Source organism: Lates calcarifer, linkage group LG3, assembly GCF_001640805.2.
Source record: "Lates calcarifer isolate ASB-BC8 linkage group LG3, TLL_Latcal_v3, whole genome shotgun sequence".
NCBI classification, from domain to species: Eukaryota; Metazoa; Chordata; class Actinopteri; family Centropomidae; genus Lates; species Lates calcarifer.
In genome coordinates this window covers 21244225-21264084 of record NC_066835.1, presented here as the reverse complement: position 1 = coordinate 21264084, position 19860 = coordinate 21244225, and the positions used below count along the sequence as shown (strand labels likewise).

Sequence of the window (19860 nt, the reverse complement as noted above, 5' to 3'; positions counted from 1 at the left end):
CTGGATGACTGACAGCTGTCCTTCATGACAACAGAAGCCACAGAAATCCTCCTCATCAAAAACATGACTTTGATCTCCGTCCTCATCTGGACTCTCCTCTGCTGCTGCTTCACAGGTAAAGTCCAGAGAATCAAACTCCTCTCCTCTATCAACATCCGTCCCTCTGAAATGAAGCCCACAAAACCATGACGCTGCTTTATGTTTCTGTCTCTGTATCCTCAGAGTCCAGAGGCCAGGTCACAGTGACTCAGTCTGGAGCAGTGAGATCTGCTCTGGGAGGCTCCGTCACCATCACATGTAGAACCAGTCAGAATGTTCATGTTTATAACAACAACCACTATTTATCCTGGTACCAACAGAGAGATGGAGAAACTCCTAAACTGCTTATTTATGCTGCTACCTATCGAGCATCAGGGATTCCAGATCGTTTTACAGGCAGTGGATCAAACTCTGACTTCACTCTGACCATCAGTGGAGTCCAGGCTGAAGATGCAGCAGTTTACTACTGTCAGAGTTTTCACTCTATCAACAGTCAAGCTGTGTTCACACAGTGAAAAAGCGTCGTACAAAAACCTCCCTCAGTCAGACTGAACAGAAACTGAAGTGACTGCTGCAGCTGGAAGCTACTGCAGAGACTGATACAGTTCACTGAGGACACACACACACACACAGAAACATACACAAACACACGCACATGTGGACACAATGTACACACAAAATGACATGAAGTGGATTCAACATTTCACTATTGTTGCTGTGACGATCAATTAAAGTGTGTCAAAACATGTTTTATAACATAAACTGATCTCGGTGGAAATCATATTATTTTCTCCACCACAGATTCTCACCATCCATTCATATCTAGATATAATCCCATGTTTTTATCTGATTTGCCAAAAATTCAAGAGGAGCCAACCAGGAACAGTTATTGAGAATAGGCTTAATCATGACCTTTGACCTCAGCTTAACACTGGATCATAGCTGTCTCATCTACAACATGATGCATATGTTGGAATCAGTCAGAGCATTTCCATAGAGAGCCACTTTGCATCAGCAGCACCATGCTCCAGTGCTCTGGGAGAGTTTATAGTCCTGAGAGTTAGAGAATGGATGACTGACAGTTGTCCTTCATGACAACAGAAGCCACAGAAATCCTCCTCATCAAAAACATGACTTTGATCTCCGTCCTCATCTGGACTCTCCTCTGCTGCTGCTTCACAGGTAAAGTCCAGAGAATCAAACTCCTCTCCTCTATCAACATCCGTCCCTCTGAAATGAAGCCCACAAAACCATGACGCTGCTTTATGTTTCTGTCTCTGTATCCTCAGAGTCCAGAGGCCAGGTCACAGTGACTCAGCCTGGAGCAGTGAGATCTGCTCTGGGAGGCTCCGTCACCATCACATGTAGGACCAGTCAGAATGTTTATGGTTCAAACTGTTTAGCCTGGTACCAACAGAGAGATGGAGAAACTCCTAAACTGCTTATTTATGCTGCTAGCAGTCGAGTATCAGGGATTCCAGGTCGTTTTACAGGCAGTGGATCAAACTCTGACTTCACTCTGACCATCAGTGGAGTCCAGGCTGAAGATGCAGCAGTTTATTACTGTCAGGGTGCACATTATATCAGCAGTCAGTGGTCGTTGACACAGTGAAAAAGTGTCGTACAAAAACCTCCCTCAGTCAGACTGAACAGAAACTGAAGTGACTGCTGCAGCTGGAAGCTACTGCAGAGACTGATACAGTTCACTGAGGACACACACACACACGCACACACACACACACACACATAAATTATATTAATTTTATTGAAACGACCTTTAACTGTATCAGTCACACATAATAAACTAAACTTTTTTGCAGATGACATTCTACTCTACATCACAATATAATCACCCTCCTGGCTTTCAGTCCAAAACCTGACCAGTAATCAAAGCACTCACTCCACCTTTATATGAACAGTGAAGTTCATACAGTTTGAAATTTGTATTTCCCTAATTGACTTGATTAATGACTCTCTGAAAAATAAATGACAGAATCCCTTGCACAGCTTATCCAAATTTTAAGTTCATATTTTCCCATTTATTCTAAGTAATACCAAGCCATGCACATTGTCTATGGCCAATGCCTGTTAACAAGATTTTTTTTTTTTTTTAAAATCATTGTACAAAAACCTCCCTCATTCACAGACTCATGGAACATGTGCAGAAAAATCTTTGGTCTGATATGGTGACGTCAGGACTGTGAATAGAGGAATTTGACAGAAATGGAAAGAAGTAGATTATATTTTGGATTGTGATTAAATGTTACATCATCATCTGCTACATATACAATTGGGTGCATAAGTATTTGGACACAGACACAATTATAATAATTTTGCCTCCACACACCACCATAATGGATCTGACATGAAACCATTAAGATAGCTCATTTTAATACACAGTCCCTCCATTTTCAGAGGCTGAACAGTAATTGGACAGTTGTCTGACAGTCAGTCTCATGTCCAGGTGTGGCCTGTTCCCTCATTATTTCATGACACATTCAGCAGATAAAAAGTCTGGAGTTGATTCCAAGTGTTGAATTTGTGTTTGGTAGCTGTTGATGGGAAGTTTGAATGTGCAGTCCAAAGAGGTGTTGATCAAAGTGTTTAGGAGGCAGTCAGAGTGGCAGAGGTGTGTCAGGAGGATATGAGCCACACCTGAATCCACTTCTCCTGATTGCTGTATAAGAGGACTGGAGATGTCAGTTCTCTCTGTCCTCACAGCAAGAGGGGGTTTGTTTGGTTGTGTTTTGAGGTTGTATTAGTACATATTCAGTATACATCACACTTTCTCACATTCGTCCACTCATTACATCACTGATAATACTGATCTACATAACCCACAGTAAATTTGTGTATGGTTCATGATTATTCATGTTGTCTTCCGTGTTTCACTTGGACCTTGAGCTGGTTTTGTCCTGAACCAGGGAGGGGTGGAGAGGTTTGCTTTTGAATCTCATGTTACCATTTTCTTGATTTCCAGAAGAATAAAATGAATGTATTTGAGGATGAAAATCAATAAAACAAAATTACTTTACCATTATTTTCATGTCTTTAAGTTCATAATCTGATCAGGAACTTAATCAGATTTTCTGACTATTTCCACTAACTTTTGAAATGTATAGAATACAAATGTCCATTGCACACATCTGTTATCTCAGCCTAGTGCTTGTTCTACCCTCTTTTCAATGTACTGATTCCATTTTCATGCAGAACTAAAAGTGCATTTAACTCTGCACCTTTAAAAGCTGAACATCTTGAACCTTACATCAGTAACTTTTTCATTATTCCCTTCACATAAATGATTGTTCATACAACACTGTCAGTAACAACTAACAACTCTCTGTTGGAGTCAGTCAGAGCATTTCCATAGAGAGCCACTTTGCATCAGCAGCACCATGCTCCAGTGCTCTGGGAGAGTTTATAGTCCTGAGAGTTGAAGACTGGATGACTGACAGCTGTCCTTCATGACAACAGAAGCCACAGAAATCCTCCTCATCAAAAACATGACTTTGATCTCCGTCCTCATCTGGACTCTCCTCTGCTGCTGCTTCACAGGTAAAGTCCAGAGAATCAAACTCCTCTCCTCTATCAACATCCGTCCCTCTGAAATGAAGCCCACAAAACCATGACGCTGCTTTATGTTTCTGTCTCTGTATCCTCAGAGTCCAGAGGCCAGGTCACAGTGACTCAGTCTGGAGCAGTGAGATCTGCTGTGGGAGGCTCCATCACCATCAGATGTAGAACCAGTCAGAATGTTTATGGTTCAGACCGTTTATCCTGGTACCAACAGAGAGATGGAGAAACTCCTAAACTGCTTATTTACTATGCTTCCACTCGAGAATCAGGGATTCCAGATCGTTTTACAGGCAGTGGATCAGACTCTGACTTCACTCTGACCATCAGTGGAGTCCAGGCTGAAGATGCAGCAGTTTACTACTGTCAGAGTTATCACAGTGGTGGTGTGTTCACACAGTGAAAAAGCGTCGTACAAAAACCTCCCTCAGTCAGACTGAACAGAAACTGAAGTGACTGCTGCAGCTGGAAGCTACTGCAGAGACTGATACAGTTCACTGAGGACACACACACACACACACACACACACGCACACACTCTACCCTTATTCCTCTTTTATCGAAACAAATACAAAGGTCACCTTCAACTGTATTAAATTATGTTTAAAGGTTTAGTAGAACTTTATATCTTGTTTCTTTCATCTATAAATCCACCAACATCTTAGACTATTCAGAGTCACACATCACAAAATCAACTTTTACACAGATGACATTCTATTATACATCACAATATCATCTTCCATGCTTTCAAAGCATTCACATCTCTTTTATATTAACAGTACAGTTTAAACTTTAAAATATGTATTTCTTTTTATGATAATATTTATCTAAATACTGTATGAGAAATACAACACATCATTTATACAGTTCATCAAAACTTTTAGAATTTACTCACTTATGCACATGCGCATTATCACTGGTCAACACCTGTTAACAAAGTAAAAAATCAAAAACCCACTAACATATACACCTATATTTATGGTTAGCTTGTGCTGAAATGTCACCTCATCATCTCCTGATTAGATCACCTGCTACATTTACAGTCAGGTCCATAAGTATTTGAACAGTAACAAAGTTTTCATAATATTGCCTCCACACACCACCAGAATGGATTTGAAATGAATCCATCAAGATGTGATTAAAGTGTAGACTTTCAGCTTTAATTCAAGGAATTTAACAAAAATATCACATTAACTATTTGGGAATTACAGACATTTTTATACACAGTCCCTCCATTTTCAGAGGCTGAACAGTAATTGGACAGTTGACTGACAGTCAGTCTCATGTCCAGGTGTGGCCTGTTCCCTCATTATTTCATGACACATTCAGCAGATAAAAAGTCTGGAGTTGATTCCAAGTGTTGAATTTGTGTTTGGTAGCTGTTGATGGGAAGTTTGAATATGCAGTCCAAAGAGGTGTTGATCAAAGTGTTTAGGAGGCAGTCAGAGTGGCAGAGGTGTGTCAGGAGGATATGAGCCACACCTGAATCCACTTCTCCTGATTGCTGTATAAGAGGACTGGAGATGTCAGTTCTCTCTGTCCTCACAGCAAGAGGGGGTTTGTTTGGTTGTGTTTTGAGGTTCTGTTGGTTTGATTTTTCACATTATCAGCTGCACACATTACACTTTCTCACATTCATGCACTCATCACACCACTGATAAAATGAATCTACAAAACTTTATGTATAGTTTAAATAAATATGTCTTCATTTAATCCTTTATTGTCTGTGTGGTCTACCTTGTTTCATTTGAACCTTGAGCTGGCTTTGTCCTGAACCAAGGAGGGGTGGAGAGGTTTGCTTTTGAATCTCATGCTACCAGTTTCTTGATTTCCAGAACCATAAAATGAATGTATTTGCAGATGGAAATCGATAAAAAATTACATTGGCATTATTTTCCCATCTTTTGGCTCAACAACTTCACCTACCTCCAAGGTGCATGGAGAGGGGAGAAGTGTGAGGAGACAACTCCACAAATACTTTTATTACAAAGAAGGTTTTTACTGTCATACGTATGTGACGACTAGACCCACTGGAGGAAGAGACACAGAGGTTAATAAAATGTATTTGAGGTAAACTCAACCCCTCCTGTGGACTACAGCAGAGGAAGGTGCAACTGCTGTTGATCTCCTTCAGATTATATGAAACTGGTCTTCAGTTTTTCACTTCTGGGCTCAGTACCCATGGCAACAGACAGACATCACTTCTTAACCCTGAAAACTGACATGTTTCATTACTAAATGTAAAAGGTTAAAACTAGCCCTCTGTTATTCCAGTGTATAGTTGTGTGTTTGCAAACTGAATATTCTGAGTTTATAGTACACAGAGGATGTAAATTGTGAAGCCTCTATTATTTTAAATATTTTATTTGCAGTTTCAAAGAAAAGTCTTACAAATGATAATCTGTGTTCTTCATGTCTGCAGGAGTCATCATGAAACAGTCAGATTTTATTACACAAACATTCAAATCAATCAGCTGTTAACATTTAAGCAGTTTTTTCAATCTCATAAACTTTTCAAAATGTCAACTGGGTATGAAAACCTTAGTCTGGGAGAATGATCAAGAAACATTAAATATGGAACCAAATATTACAGGCTGTTCTAGAAACAAAACATTAATGCTGAAATTAGAAATGAAATTAAACCATTTTAGAACATTTCAAAGTATTTCCATAGAGAGCCACTTTGCATCAGCAGCACCATGCTCCAGTGCTCTGGGAGAGTTTATAGTCCTGAGAGTTGAAGACTGGATGACTGACAGCTGTCCTTCATGACAACAGAAGCCACAGAAATCCTCCTCATCAAAAACATGACTTTGATCTCCGTCCTCATCTGGACTCTCCTCTGCTGCTGCTTCACAGGTAAAGTCCAGAGAATCAAACTCCTCTCCTCTATCAACATCCGTCCCTCTGAAATGAAGCCCACAAAACCATGACGCTGCTTTATGTTTCTGTCTCTGTATCCTCAGAGTCCAGAGGCCAGGTCACAGTGACTCAGCCTGGAGCAGTGAGATCTGCTCTGGGAGGCTCCATCTCCATCACATGTAGAACCAGTCAGAATGTTTATTATAACAGCCCAAACCACTATTTAGCCTGGTACCAACAGAAAGATGGAGAAACTCCTAAACTGCTTATTTACTATGCTACCACTCGAGCATCAGGGATTCCAGATCGTTTTACAGGCAGTGGATCAAACTCTGACTTCACTCTGACCATCAGTGGAGTCCAGGCTGAAGATGCAGCAGTTTATTACTGTCAGAGTCTTCACTATATCAACAGTCAGTGGGTGTTCACACAGTGAAAAAGCGTCGTACAAAAACCTCCCTCAGTCAGACTGAACAGAAACTGAAGTGACTGCTGCAGCTGGAAGCTACTGCAGAGACTGATACAGTTCACTGAGGAAACACACATACCTTATTAGAAATACTTATATAACAATAACTGCTGTATCACAATAAAACTAAATATATTGTTCATTTGAAATGGATGTGTTATTTCTCCACTACTGTTTCCACTTTTTCTGAAATAACCAGTTACTCACATTGAAAGAATCACAAAAACTCAAGCACCCTTTTATTGTCAAATCACTCGAAAATGTGCCCATATGCTGATGACATCTTATTATACATCACAACATGTTCACCTTGAATTGCCTCAGTCCATCAACATCCGGCATAGGATTATTTTATTGTCATGACAGATGTACTCATTTAATGTAATTTATTTTTTCATTGATTTGTTTAACAGGGGCTGTATACACAAACAAACATTATAGTCAAAGAACCAAAGTTGACCAGAACATTTTTTTAACTGTAGTCCCTGGACAGATGTTAGAAGGTCGTCATAAAACAGGAAAGATTAAAATGATGTCCAAAGTTATTTCAAATAAGAATATTTAAATCATGCAGAGAAATAATTAAAATGGAGAAGAATATAATTTTTTGTATAAAGGAAACCATCAAATTGCACTGTTAAGGGTATCAATTTAAGTGGAGCACAGAAGCACACAATAAATTGCTTTTTGAGTACATATGTACACTACTGTATGTAAGATGTGGCCTGATAACACACATGCAGTCATGGTCATGTGCACTCCGAACAAAGACAAGGTCGGAAAAAATGTCATTCTTTGTGGAATGTTTAATAGTTCACTGACCTGTCAATGTGGCTATCTATACCTGTATGTACAGAATACAAATGTCCAGTGCACACACCTGTCATCTCAGCCTAATGTTGGTTCCACTAAAATGTACTGATTACATTTTCACAAAGAATTAAAAGTGAACTTAAATCTGACCTGAACGTTTTTAACCTTACACCATTAACTTTAATTTTTTTTTACCCTTCACATAAATCATTGTTCATACAACACTGTGCCAGTAACAACTAACAACTCTCTGTTGGAGTCAGTCAGAGCATTTCCATAGAGAGCCACTTTGCATCAGCAGCACCATGCTCCAGTGCTCTGGGAGAGTTTATAGTCCTGAGAGTTGAAGACTGGATGACTGACAGCTGTCCTTCATGACAACAGAAGCCACAGAAATCCTCCTCATCAAAAACATGACTTTGATCTCCGTCCTCATCTGGACTCTCCTCTGCTGCTGCTTCACAGGTAAAGTCCAGAGAATCAAACTCCTCTCCTCTATCAACATCCGTCCCTCTGAAATGAAGCCCACAAAACCATGACGCTGCTTTATGTTTCTGTCTTTGTATCCTCAGAGTCCAGAGGCCAGGTCACAGTGACTCAGCCTGGAGCAGTGAGATCTGCTCTGGGAGGCTCCGTCACCATCACATGTAGAACCAGTCAGAATGTTCATGTTTGGAACAACTACCACCTTTTAGCCTGGTACCAACAGAGAGATGGAGAAACTCCCAAATTGCTTATTTACTATGCTACAACTCGAGCATCAGGGATTCCAGGTCGTTTTACAGGCAGTGGATCAAACTCTGACTTCACTCTGACCATCAGTGGAGTCCAGGCTGAAGATGCAGCAGTTTACTACTGTCAGGGTGCACACTATATCAACAGCCAGTGGTCGTTCACACAGTGAAAAAGTGTCGTACAAAAACCTCCCTCAGTCAGACTGAACAGAAACTGAAGTGACTGCTGCAGCTGGAAGCTACTGCAGAGACTGATACAGTTCACTGAGGACACACACACACTCTCTCTCTCATACACACACACGTACTACCATCATTCCCTATAAATCCACCAACATCTCAGACTATTCAGAGTCACACATCATAAAATCAACATTTACACAGATGACATTCTACTATACATCATAATATGATCATCCTCTAGGCTCTCATACCCAACCATGACCAGTAATCAAAGAACAAGCACTCACTCTAAACTCCTGATTTATTATGCTACCTCCCGTCAGTCTGGAGTTTCAGATCATTTCAGTGCGAGTTATTCTAGGACTGACTTCACTCTGACCATCAGTAGAGTCCAGACTGAAGATACAGGAGTTTATTACTGTCAGCAGGATTACAGCACCCCGTTCACACAGTGATACAACATCGTACAAAAACCTCCCTCAGCTGCAGAGGAACTGATCTGACTCAACAGCTGCACAGAAATAGACACACTTTAGAAGTTTGACTGACAATCAAGTTAATATAACAGAAAAATATCAGGAAATATTATTTATCATCTATTAAGTTACAATATAATGATAATTTTGTTTACAGGATATTAAACAATGTATTTAAACTGTGAGCAACATACATCACTTATATATGAATTTAAATGAAGTTAAATCTTTGCAGGTAACAACATAGTAACACTAATATGAATATGAAATATAAATTCCATGTTTTAATCAAAGTTTATTTTTCAAGTTATTTTCAACTGAATTTCATCTGATTTATATTCAATTCAGTTACACATGAGTTTTCAATAAACCTTCAGGTTATAAAACACACACGTTGTGTTAAATGTTGACACCACACTGCTGATACTGAGGCTCTGATGATATAAACTGCTGATAAAATCCTATGTAGTGTCTGACGTTCCATATATGGTTTTTACTCTTTTGGAATGCCTGAAGTTCCATGTATGTCTTTCTATTCTTGGGTTCATGTTTAGGTTAGTAGCCATGAACATATACATATAAGGAACAGGGAGAGGGCCTTTCCTCCCTTCTCTCTTTCTCTTGGAAAAGTGAGGTCATTGAGTGAGAGCCCGATGTCTCGCTGTAAATCATAAAGACGACTAACATATATATATACTGATGTTTAGAGCTGTTGGGAGAGAGATCCATAGTGGCTCGGATCCTCTCACAGGCTACTGCAGTGCTTGTTTTGATGCTGGACTTCTTTGCAATAAACTTCTATATGCAAGTAAGACAGTGTCAGCGGAGATCTTCTCTTCATCATCTTCACATCATCACCATCAAATATACCACACCTACTTGATAATTCTAAAGCAGCACATTCTTCTCAGACTTTCTACATTTACTCAGATTCATTCCACTTTCTGGACTCTTCTAAAACCATTTCAACACCCGAGTTTCTACCAATGAGTCACTTCACTGATCAGACACAGACTGTAGAACTGATTTTACTTGAAATGTTTTATCAGTAAACTTTCTTCTCAGAACTTTTTTTTCTATCATGGCTGCAAGGAAGTTAATATCATTATGATCTTTTTAGCATCATGCTCACAAAGCATCAGGTATTATAGCTGCTACTGCATTACATGAACTTATGTTTCTCTCTTATTATTTCAAAGGTATTTTAAAATCAGTTTCTGATCTAATGGAACAATTAAGACAGAAAGATTATATGTCTTTTATAATAACATTCAGAAAAACAGCTGATGTGATGATAGATCTTTATTGTACTGTCACAAAGAAAAAATACAAGATGCATCAAAACCTTATAAATGAAACATGAAATTAGAGAATGAGTGAGAAAAAGAGACAGACAGATTCAGAGAGAGTGGAGACTGAGAGCAGTAGTAGATTAAAACCAGTAGCAGAGTCCCAGTGAGTCAGGTCAGGACTAACACTGGTCTCTCCTCAGTGTCTCTGAGACCAGAGTCTGGGAGCCCTGGGTGGCCTCACAGGTCACAGAGACCACCTTCTGCCACTGGTCTACAGGGAGCTTCAGGGTGCTGCTCCAGCTGTAGAGGCCGTCCTTCCCCACCACCCCGGGGCTCTTGGTCTCCTCCCAGTTGCTGCCGCTGCTTCTGCCGTCCACCTTCCAGGCCAGACTCCAGTCTGAGGGGAAGCCCTTGTTGGCCAGGCACATGAGCATGGCCTTCCCCTGGTCCAGCTCCTCAGTGGAGGGGCGCAGCACCGTCAGGGTGGGACGAGTATCACCTAGGAGACACCAATCAGCTTAGAGGACAGGGACCACACAGCTGTCAATCAAACACCAGACACTTGGACACTTTTACTGTGTGAGAGTTGATTTTCTCCTTTAAGGAGTTTGTGTCAGATGTTTTTCTGCTCCACCAGTCACTCACTCACACATTGTTTCACTTCCCTTTAAGAAGCCTCTCATGCATGTCAGCACAGAGAGAATCATCGTACAGTTTGACCTGAAATATATCAAACTACACTGGAAATAACAACAGGTTTTACAAAGTTTTAAACTTTCTCATCAAAATCAACAAAAATCTTAATTATACATTACTTTGGTTTTCTGGGGAAACATCTACAGATACAAGTAATGATCTGAAAACCATCAAATGTTCTTCATGTGGAGTTAAACCATGCTTTCAAAAACCTTTGAGTTATTTCAAACTACATCAGAAACAATGTAAAATCCAACAAAGCGATACAGATTTTCTAACCTTTTCAAATATCAGTCTTCATCTTCACATTGTTTTACTTCACTTGGATGAATCTTAATCTTTAAACAAGTTATCATTTAGGTTTGAAAATAAAAACGATTCTAAGAAAACATATTTAAAATCAATTTTTAAGTTTGAACTTTTCTACAGTTCAACTTAAATTTATTCATGACAAGACTGTGTAAAGAAAAGTTTAGTAAATCTGCTCTGAGTTCAGCTCCATGATGAAGGAGGAGAAATAAAAACAAAATTACTAAAAGTGTAATAAATAAAATAATTTTATCTGCTGCAAACATTTAAAAACTCAAATTAAAACATTACCATACATTATTTACTTTTTTTAGTATTTATGCAGAAACTTACTTCCAATATCCAGTTTGGTTCCTCCACCGAACGTGGCCCACAGTGATACAAACTCATTGAGCCGTCGTACAAAAACCTCTGACTGTAGAGAGACACGGCTCTCTGACTTTGAAACAAACAAACTCACATTCAGTACACTTAGTACCAACATTTTATTTTGGTATTTTTTCATACATATCTCAATTTGAACGAAAAATGAACCTTTACATTAAAACACCTTCCATTAAAATAATAATTTATTCAAATCTTTATTTAAGCCAAAATATCATTCAGGTTTTCCTCAATTTGTAATGATGTTAAGATACAAAGAAATAAACAGAGTGAAAAAGTAGGACAATAGTCCTAGTAGTAGTATTAGTGAAAACAGTTGCGCACTGAGGTTAAGTGGTTTGAGATCATCATCTTGAATTGTTCAGGGGTAGTGAGAGTGTTGATCTTGAGAGTGTTGTGGATACTTCCATGTGTTTGGTTCACAAAAACTAGAAGCCGATTTTTGGGAGCATAAGACAATTAGTAGATCAGTTTGGTAGAGTCCTGTGGTCCAGTCTAACACAGATGTTGTACAGGGTGGTGAATGTCCAATAAAGACTTTATGGATGAAAAGATACAAGTGTTTATCACACCTCTACACGACAGAGGACCAACCAGCTTTGTTATACAGAATGTAATGGTGAGAATCAAAGAGATCTCTGGCAATGAATCTGATAAACTGAGTCTAGATTAAGAATGAAGACATCCTGATCAATATTCTGATTGATCCATTGATAAACATCGTCATCAGAGTGATCCAGCTCTCTGTTGGAGTCAGTCAGAGCATTTCCATAGAGAGCCACTTTGCATCAGCAGCACCATGCTCCAGTGCTCTGGGAGAGTTTATAGTCCTGAGAGTTGAAGACTGGATGACTGACAGCTGTCCTTCATGACAACAGAAGCCACAGAAATCCTCCTCATCAAAAACATGACTTTGATCTCCGTCCTCATCTGGACTCTCCTCTGCTGCTGCTTCACAGGTAAAGTCCAGAGAATCAAACTCCTCTCCTCTATCAACATCCGTCCCTCTGAAATGAAGCCCACAAAACCATGACGCTGCTTTATGTTTCTGTCTCTGTATCCTCAGAGTCCAGAGGCCAGGTCACAGTGACTCAGTCTGGAGCAGTGAGTGCTGCTCTGGGAGGCTCTGTCACCATCAGATGTAGAACCAGTCAGGATGTTTATTATAGCAGCCCATACCACTATTTAGCCTGGTACCAACAGAGAGATGGAGAAACTCCTAAACTGCTCATTTACTGGGCTACCAGTCGACAGTCAGGGATTCCAGATCGTTTTACAGGCAGTGGATCAAACTCTGACTTCACTCTGACCATCAGTGGAGTCCAGGCTGAAGATGCAGCAGTTTACTACTGTCAGAGTTATCACAGTGGTGGTGTGTTCACACAGTGAAAAAGCGTCGTACAAAAACCTCCCTCAGTCAGACTGAACAGAAACTGAAGTGACTGCTGCAGCTGGAAGCTACTGCAGAGACTGATACAGTTCACTGAGGACACACACACACACACACACACACAAACACACACATGCATGCGCAGAAATACTTCATGTGGAAATCAAATAATATTTGTTAACATTTTATCCACCATCCATTATAATCTCATCATAATTCAGTGTTTTTATCTGATTTTCCAAAGAGTCCAATGTGACCATCCTGAGAAAGTTAATGATAAATTCCTTGCTCGTGACCTTTGACCTCAGCCTCACACTGAATCCCTGCTATTTCAGCTGTTTAAAGAGAATATGATGCAGAGTAGGAATGGACACAACAACTGTATGTGACGACTAGACCCACTGGAGGAAGAGACACAGAGGTTAATAAAATGTATTTGAGGTAAACTCAGCCCCTCCTGTGGACTACAGCAGAGGAAGCTACAACTGCTGTTGATCTCCTTCAGATTATATGAAACTGGTCTTCAGTTTTTCACTGCTGGGCTCAGTACCCATGGCAACAGACAGACATCACTTCTTAACCCTGAAAACTGACAGGTTTCATTACTAAATATAAAAGGTTAAAACTAGCCCTCTGTTATTCCAGTGTATAGTTGTGTGTTTGCAAACTGAATATTCTGAGTTTATAGTACACAGAGGATGTAAATTGTGAAGCTTCTATTATTTTAAGTATTTAATTTGCAGTTTCAAGAAGAATCTTACAAATGATAATCTGTGTTCTTCATGTCTGCAGGAGTCATCATGAAACAGTCAGATTTTACTACACAAACATTCAAATCAATCAGCTGTTAACATTTAAGCAGTTTTTTCAATCTCATAAACTTTTTAAAATGTCAACTGGGTATGAAAACCTTAGTCTGGGAGAATGATCAAGAAACATTAAATACAGAACCAAATATTACAGGCTGTTCTAGAAACAAAACATTAAAGCTGAAATTAGAAATGAAATTAAACCATTTTAGACCATTTCAAAGTATTTCCATAGAGAGCCACTTTGCATCAGCAGCACCATGCTCCAGTGCTCTGGGAGAGTTTATAGTCCTGAGAGTTGAAGACTGGATGACTGACAGCTGTCCTTCATGACAACAGAAGCCACAGAAATCCTCCTCATCAAAAACATGACTTTGATCTCCGTCCTCATCTGGACTCTCCTCTGCTGCTGCTTCACAGGTAAAGTCCAGAGAATCAAACTCCTCTCCTCTATCAACATCCGTCCCTCTGAAATGAAGCCCACAAAACCATGACGCTGCTTTATGTTTCTGTCTCTGTATCCTCAGAGTCCAGAGGCCAGGTCACAGTGACTCAGCCTGGAGCAGTGAGATCTGCTCTGGGAGGCTCCGTCACCATCACATGTAGAACCAGTCAGATCGTTCATGCTGGAGCTTACCATGACTCATACTGGTACCAATACAAATATGGAGAAACTCCTAAACTGCTCATTTATGGGGCCTCTCATAGAGCATCAGGGATTCCAGGTCGTTTTACAGGCAGTGGATCAAACTCTGACTTCACTCTGACCATCAGTGGAGTCCAGGCTGAAGATGCAGCAGTTTACTACTGTAAGGGTCATTTCAATGCAAACGGCCAGTGGTTGTTCACACAATGAAAAAGCGTCGTACAAAAACCTCCCTCAGTCAGACTGAACAGAAACTGAAGTGACTGCTGCAGCTGGAAGCTACTGCAGAGACTGATACAGTTCACTGAGGACACACACACACACACACACACACACACACACACACACACACACACACACATGCATGCGCAGAAATCCTTCATATGGAAATCAAATAATATTTGTTAACATTTTATCCACCATCCATTCATATCTCATCATAATTCAATGTTTTTATCTGATTTTTGAAAGAGTCCAATGTGACCATCCTGGGAAAGTTAATGATAAATTCCTTGCTCATGACCTTTGACCTCAGCCTCACACTGAATCCCTGCTATTTCAACTGTTAAAAGAGAATATGCTGCAGAGTAGGAATGGAAGCAACAACTGGAATAACTTCACCTACCTCCAAGGTGCATGGAGAGGGGAGAAGTGTGAGGAGACAACTCCACAAATACTTGTATTACAAAGAAGGTTTTTACTGTCACACGTATGTGACGACTAGACCCACTGGAGGAAGAGACACAGAGGTTAATAAAATGTATTTGAGGTAAACTCAACCCCTCCTGTGGACTACAGCAGAGGAAGCTACAACTGCTGTTGATCTCCTTCAGATTATATGAAACTGGTCTTCAGTTTTTCACTTCTGGGCTCAGTACCCATGGCAACAGTCAGACATCACTTCTTAACCCTGAAAACTGACATGTTTTATTACTAAATGTAAAAGGTTAAAACTAGCCCTCTGTTATTCCAGTGTTTATTTGCAGTTTCAAACAAAAGTCTTACAAATGATAATCTGTGTTCTTCATGTCTGCACGAGTCATCATTAAACAGTCAGATTTTACTACACAAACATTCAAATCAATCATCAATCAACTGTTAACATTTAAGCAGTTTTTTCAAACCCATAAAATTCTCAAAATGTCAACTGGGTATGAAAACCTTAGTCTGGGAGAATGATTAAGAAACATTAAATATGGAACCAAATATTACAGGCTGTTCTAGAAATAAAACATTAAAGCTGAAATTAGAAATGAAATTAAACCATTTTAGACCATTTCAAAGTATTTCCATAGAGAGCCACTTTGCATCAGCAGCACCATGCTCCAGTGCTCTGGGAGAGTTTATAGTCCTGAGAGTTGAAGACTGGATGACTGACAGCTGTCCTTCATGACAACAGAAGCCACAGAAATCCTCCTCATCAAAAACATGACTTTGACCTCCGTCCTCATCTGGACTCTCCTCTGCTGCTGCTTCACAGGTAAAGTCCAGAGAATCAAACTCCTCTCCTCTATCAACATCCGTCCCTCTGAAATGAAGCCCACAAAACCATGACGCTGCTTTATGTTTCTGTCTCTGTATCCTCAGAGTCCAGAGGCCAGGTCACAGTGACTCAGCCTGGAGCAGTGAGTGCTGCTCTGGGAGACTCTGTCACCATCACATGTAGGACCAGTCAGGATGTTTACGTTTATAGCAACAACCACTGTTTAGCTTGGTACAAACAGAGAAATGGAGAAACCCCTAAACTGCTCATTTACTGGGCTACCAGTCGACAATCAGGGATTCCAGGTCGTTTTACAGGCCGTGGATCAAACTCTGACTTCACTCTGACCATCAGTGGAGTCCAGGCTGAAGATGCAGCAGTTTACTACTGTCAGAGTTATCACTATATCAACAGTAAAGATGTGTTCACACAGTGAAAAAGCGTCGTACAAAAACCTCCCTCAGTCAGACTGAACAGAAACTGAAGTGACTGCTGCAGCTGGAAGCTACTGCAGAGACTGATACAGTTCACTGAGGACACACACACACACACACACACACACACACACACACATAAAATTACTGATTTGTCTCTAACCCTTCTCCTCTGTTTCATGTTTTCAGGTTCATCAGGAGACATCATCCTGACTCAGTCTCCTGGAGCTCAGTCAGTTGTTCTGGGACAGACTGTCTCTATCAGGTGTAAAGCCAGTTCAAGTATGGGTAGCTACCTTCACTGGTACCTTCAGAAACCTGGAGAACCTCCTAAACTCCTGATTGCTGATACTACAAACCGTCAGTCTGGAGTTTCAGATCGTTTCAGTGCGAGTTATTCTGGAACTGACTTCACTCTGACCATCAGTAGAGTCCAGACTGAAGATGCAGGAGTTTATTACTGTCAGCAGCGTAACAGCTACCCACTCACACAGTGATACAACGTCGTACAAAAACCTTCAAGTGGAGAGGAACTGATCTGACTCAACAGCTGCACAGACAAACAGTGAGCGTTGCTCTGGGAGGCTCTGTCACCATCACATGTAGTACCAGTCAGAATGTTTATCTTCATTACAACAGCCACTGTTTAGCCTGGTACCAACAGAGAGATGGAGAAACTCCTAAACTACTTATTCACACTGCTACCACTCGAGAATCAGGGATTCCAGATCGTTTTACAGGCAGTGGATCAAACTCTGACTTCACTCTGACCATCAGTGGAGTCCAGGCTGAAGATGCAGCAGTTTACTACTGTCAGAGTTATCATGAAATCAACAGTCAGAATGTGTTCACACAGTGAAAAAGCATTGTACAAAAACCTCCCTCAGTCAGACTGAACAGAAACTGAAGTGACTGCTGCAGCTGGAAGCTACTGCAGAGACTGATACAGTTCACTGAGGACACACACACACACTAACGTTTTCCATTTCATCAAAAAGATCAAAAAGATCAGATTAATTTATATATAAAGGTTCAGTTGATCTTGTTATCTCCCTTCTCCAGGATTCAATCTATTATACACTAGTTTCCATCAAGAATTCCACCAACATCAGTCACACATCAGGTTTTTTGCAGATGACATTCTACTATACAATCTACAATCTAAACATTTTACCAGCTTTCAGTCCAAAACCTGATCAGTAACCAAAACACATATCTCTTATATATAAACAACAACCTTTAAAGTGACATTTATATTTCTCAGTATGATAATAAAAGATAAAATAGTGTATGAGAAATAAATATCACCCAAATTTCAAAGATTACTGCTTATATTCTCTCACTTATTTTAAGTGATATCAGGCCATCCACATTATCAGTGGTCAGGACATGCTAACACAGTGAAGAGTCAAAAACCTCCCTCAGCTACTGGCTGGAGGAACATGGGCAGTTGTATCATTGGTTAGATATGGTAATGTCATGATTGTGAATTGAGTAATTTGATAGAAATGGAAAGAAGTAGATCAGGACTATAAAGCCAATGATACCTCATAAAGGAACAAGGGATAGTATGAGTGAAGAGATTTTTCTTGTTGAACTTTCAAAGCTTCCTTGACAAGTAAATGTTAAAATTCCTATTCCTCTACTCTATTCTTCCTCCAGTAAAAATACTCATGTCCAGGTGTGGCCTGTTCCCTCATTATTTCATGACAAATTCAGCAGATAAAAAGTCTGGAGTTGATTCCAAGTGTTGAATTTGTGTTTGGTAGCCGTTTATCACACCACTGATAATACTGATCTACATAACCCACAGTAAATGTGTGTATAGTTTACCAGTAGTTAAATAAATGTGTTTTGCTTTAATCCTTGATTAACTTCGTGGTCTCCCTTGTTTTATTGGGAACTTGAGCTGGTTTTGTCATGAACCAGGGAGGGGTGGAGAGGTTTGCTTTTGAGTCTCACTCTACCAGTAGCTTGATTTCCAGAATCTGCATATTGTAGCTGCAAGTACATGTAACAAACTAAATGTGAGTTGTTACCACCTACCTCTGCACACCACCATAAAATTAATTTCTTTTCAGAATATTACAATACTATTATTTTAACCCATAATCTGACAGGGACAAAAGCAGAATTTCTGACTACTCTGTAATTAACTTTGAAATGTACAGAATACAAATGGCCATTGCAAACACTTGTCATCTCAGCCTAGTGCTGGTTCCACTGTTTGTACAATGTACCGATGACATTTTCACAAAAAACCTGAACTTTTTCAACCTTACATCAATAACTTTAATTTTTTCCTTTACGTGCATCATTGTACATGCAGCACTGTACCAGTAACAACTAACAAGTCTCTGTTGGAGTCAGTCAGAGCATTTCCATAGAGAGCCACTTTGCATCAGCAGCACCATGCTCCAGTGCTCTGGGAGAGTTTATAGTCCTGAGAGTTGAAGACTGGATGACTGACAGCTGTCCTTCATGACAACAGAAGCCACAGAAATCCTCCTCATCAAAAACATGACTTTGATCTCCGTCCTCATCTGGACTCTCCTCTGCTGCTGCTTCACAGGTAAAGTCCAGAGAATCAAACTCCTCTCCTCTATCAACATCCGTCCCTCTGAAATGAAGCCCACAAAACCATGACGCTGCTTTATGTTTCTGTCTCTGTATCCTCAGAGTCCAGAGGCCAGGTCACAGTGACTCAGTCTGGAGCAGTGAGATCTGCTCTGGGAGGATCTGTCAGCATCACATGTAGAACCAGTCAGAATGTTTATGTTTATAACAACTACCACTATTTAGCCTGGTACCAACAGAGAGATGGAGAAACTCCTAAACTTCTTATTTCCTATGCTACCACTCGACAATCAGGGATTCCAGATCGTTTTACAGGCAGTGGATCAAACTCTGACTTCACTCTGACCATCAGTGGAGTCCAGGCTGAAGATGCAGCAGTTTACTACTGTCAGAGTCTTCACTCTATCAACAGTCAGTGGGTGTTCACACAGTGAAAAAGCGTCGTACAAAAACCTCCCTCAGTCAGACTGAACAGAAACTGAAGTGACTGCTGCAGCTGGAAGCTACTGCAGAGACTGATACAGTTCACTAGTCATGGATGTCCTCCCTCACTACTCTTGTTGATGCTTTCATGAAGAATCACACAAAAAACAAAGGCACTTTTGTGCAGTCATACCACCATAAAATCTATACTGTTGACATTCTGCTTTATTTCACAATTTTCTTTCCTTCCTTCCATCTCAAGTTAGATA

The 19860-nt window shown here is 40.2% G+C and overlaps 1 long non-coding RNA gene and 3 gene segments (V, D, J or C); 2 read left to right on the top strand and 2 right to left on the bottom strand.

Annotated features, from left to right (window-relative positions):
• The first annotated feature begins 1109 nt into the window (after window positions 1–1109).
• On the top strand, window positions 1110–19633 carry LOC108887600 (Ig kappa chain V region 3381-like). The segment is given in 3 exon segments: window positions 1110–1221; window positions 1329–1520; window positions 19472–19633. Coding segments are annotated over 3 exon segments (414 nt in total).
• On the top strand, window positions 8015–8674 carry LOC108887538 (Ig kappa chain V region 3381-like). The segment is given in 2 exon segments: window positions 8015–8220; window positions 8328–8674. Coding segments are annotated over 2 exon segments (423 nt in total).
• On the bottom strand, window positions 9407–10103 carry LOC127141702 (uncharacterized). The gene is made up of 2 exons (XR_007812214.1): window positions 10024–10103; window positions 9407–9609 (listed from the first exon to the last, which is right to left on the bottom strand). It is a non-coding gene; the product is annotated as an uncharacterized LOC127141702 (long non-coding RNA).
• LOC108887534 (Ig kappa-b4 chain C region-like) lies at window positions 10436–11944 on the bottom strand. The segment is given in 2 exon segments: window positions 10436–10939; window positions 11779–11944. Coding segments are annotated over 2 exon segments (471 nt in total).
• Window positions 19634–19860: the final 227 nt, after the last annotated feature.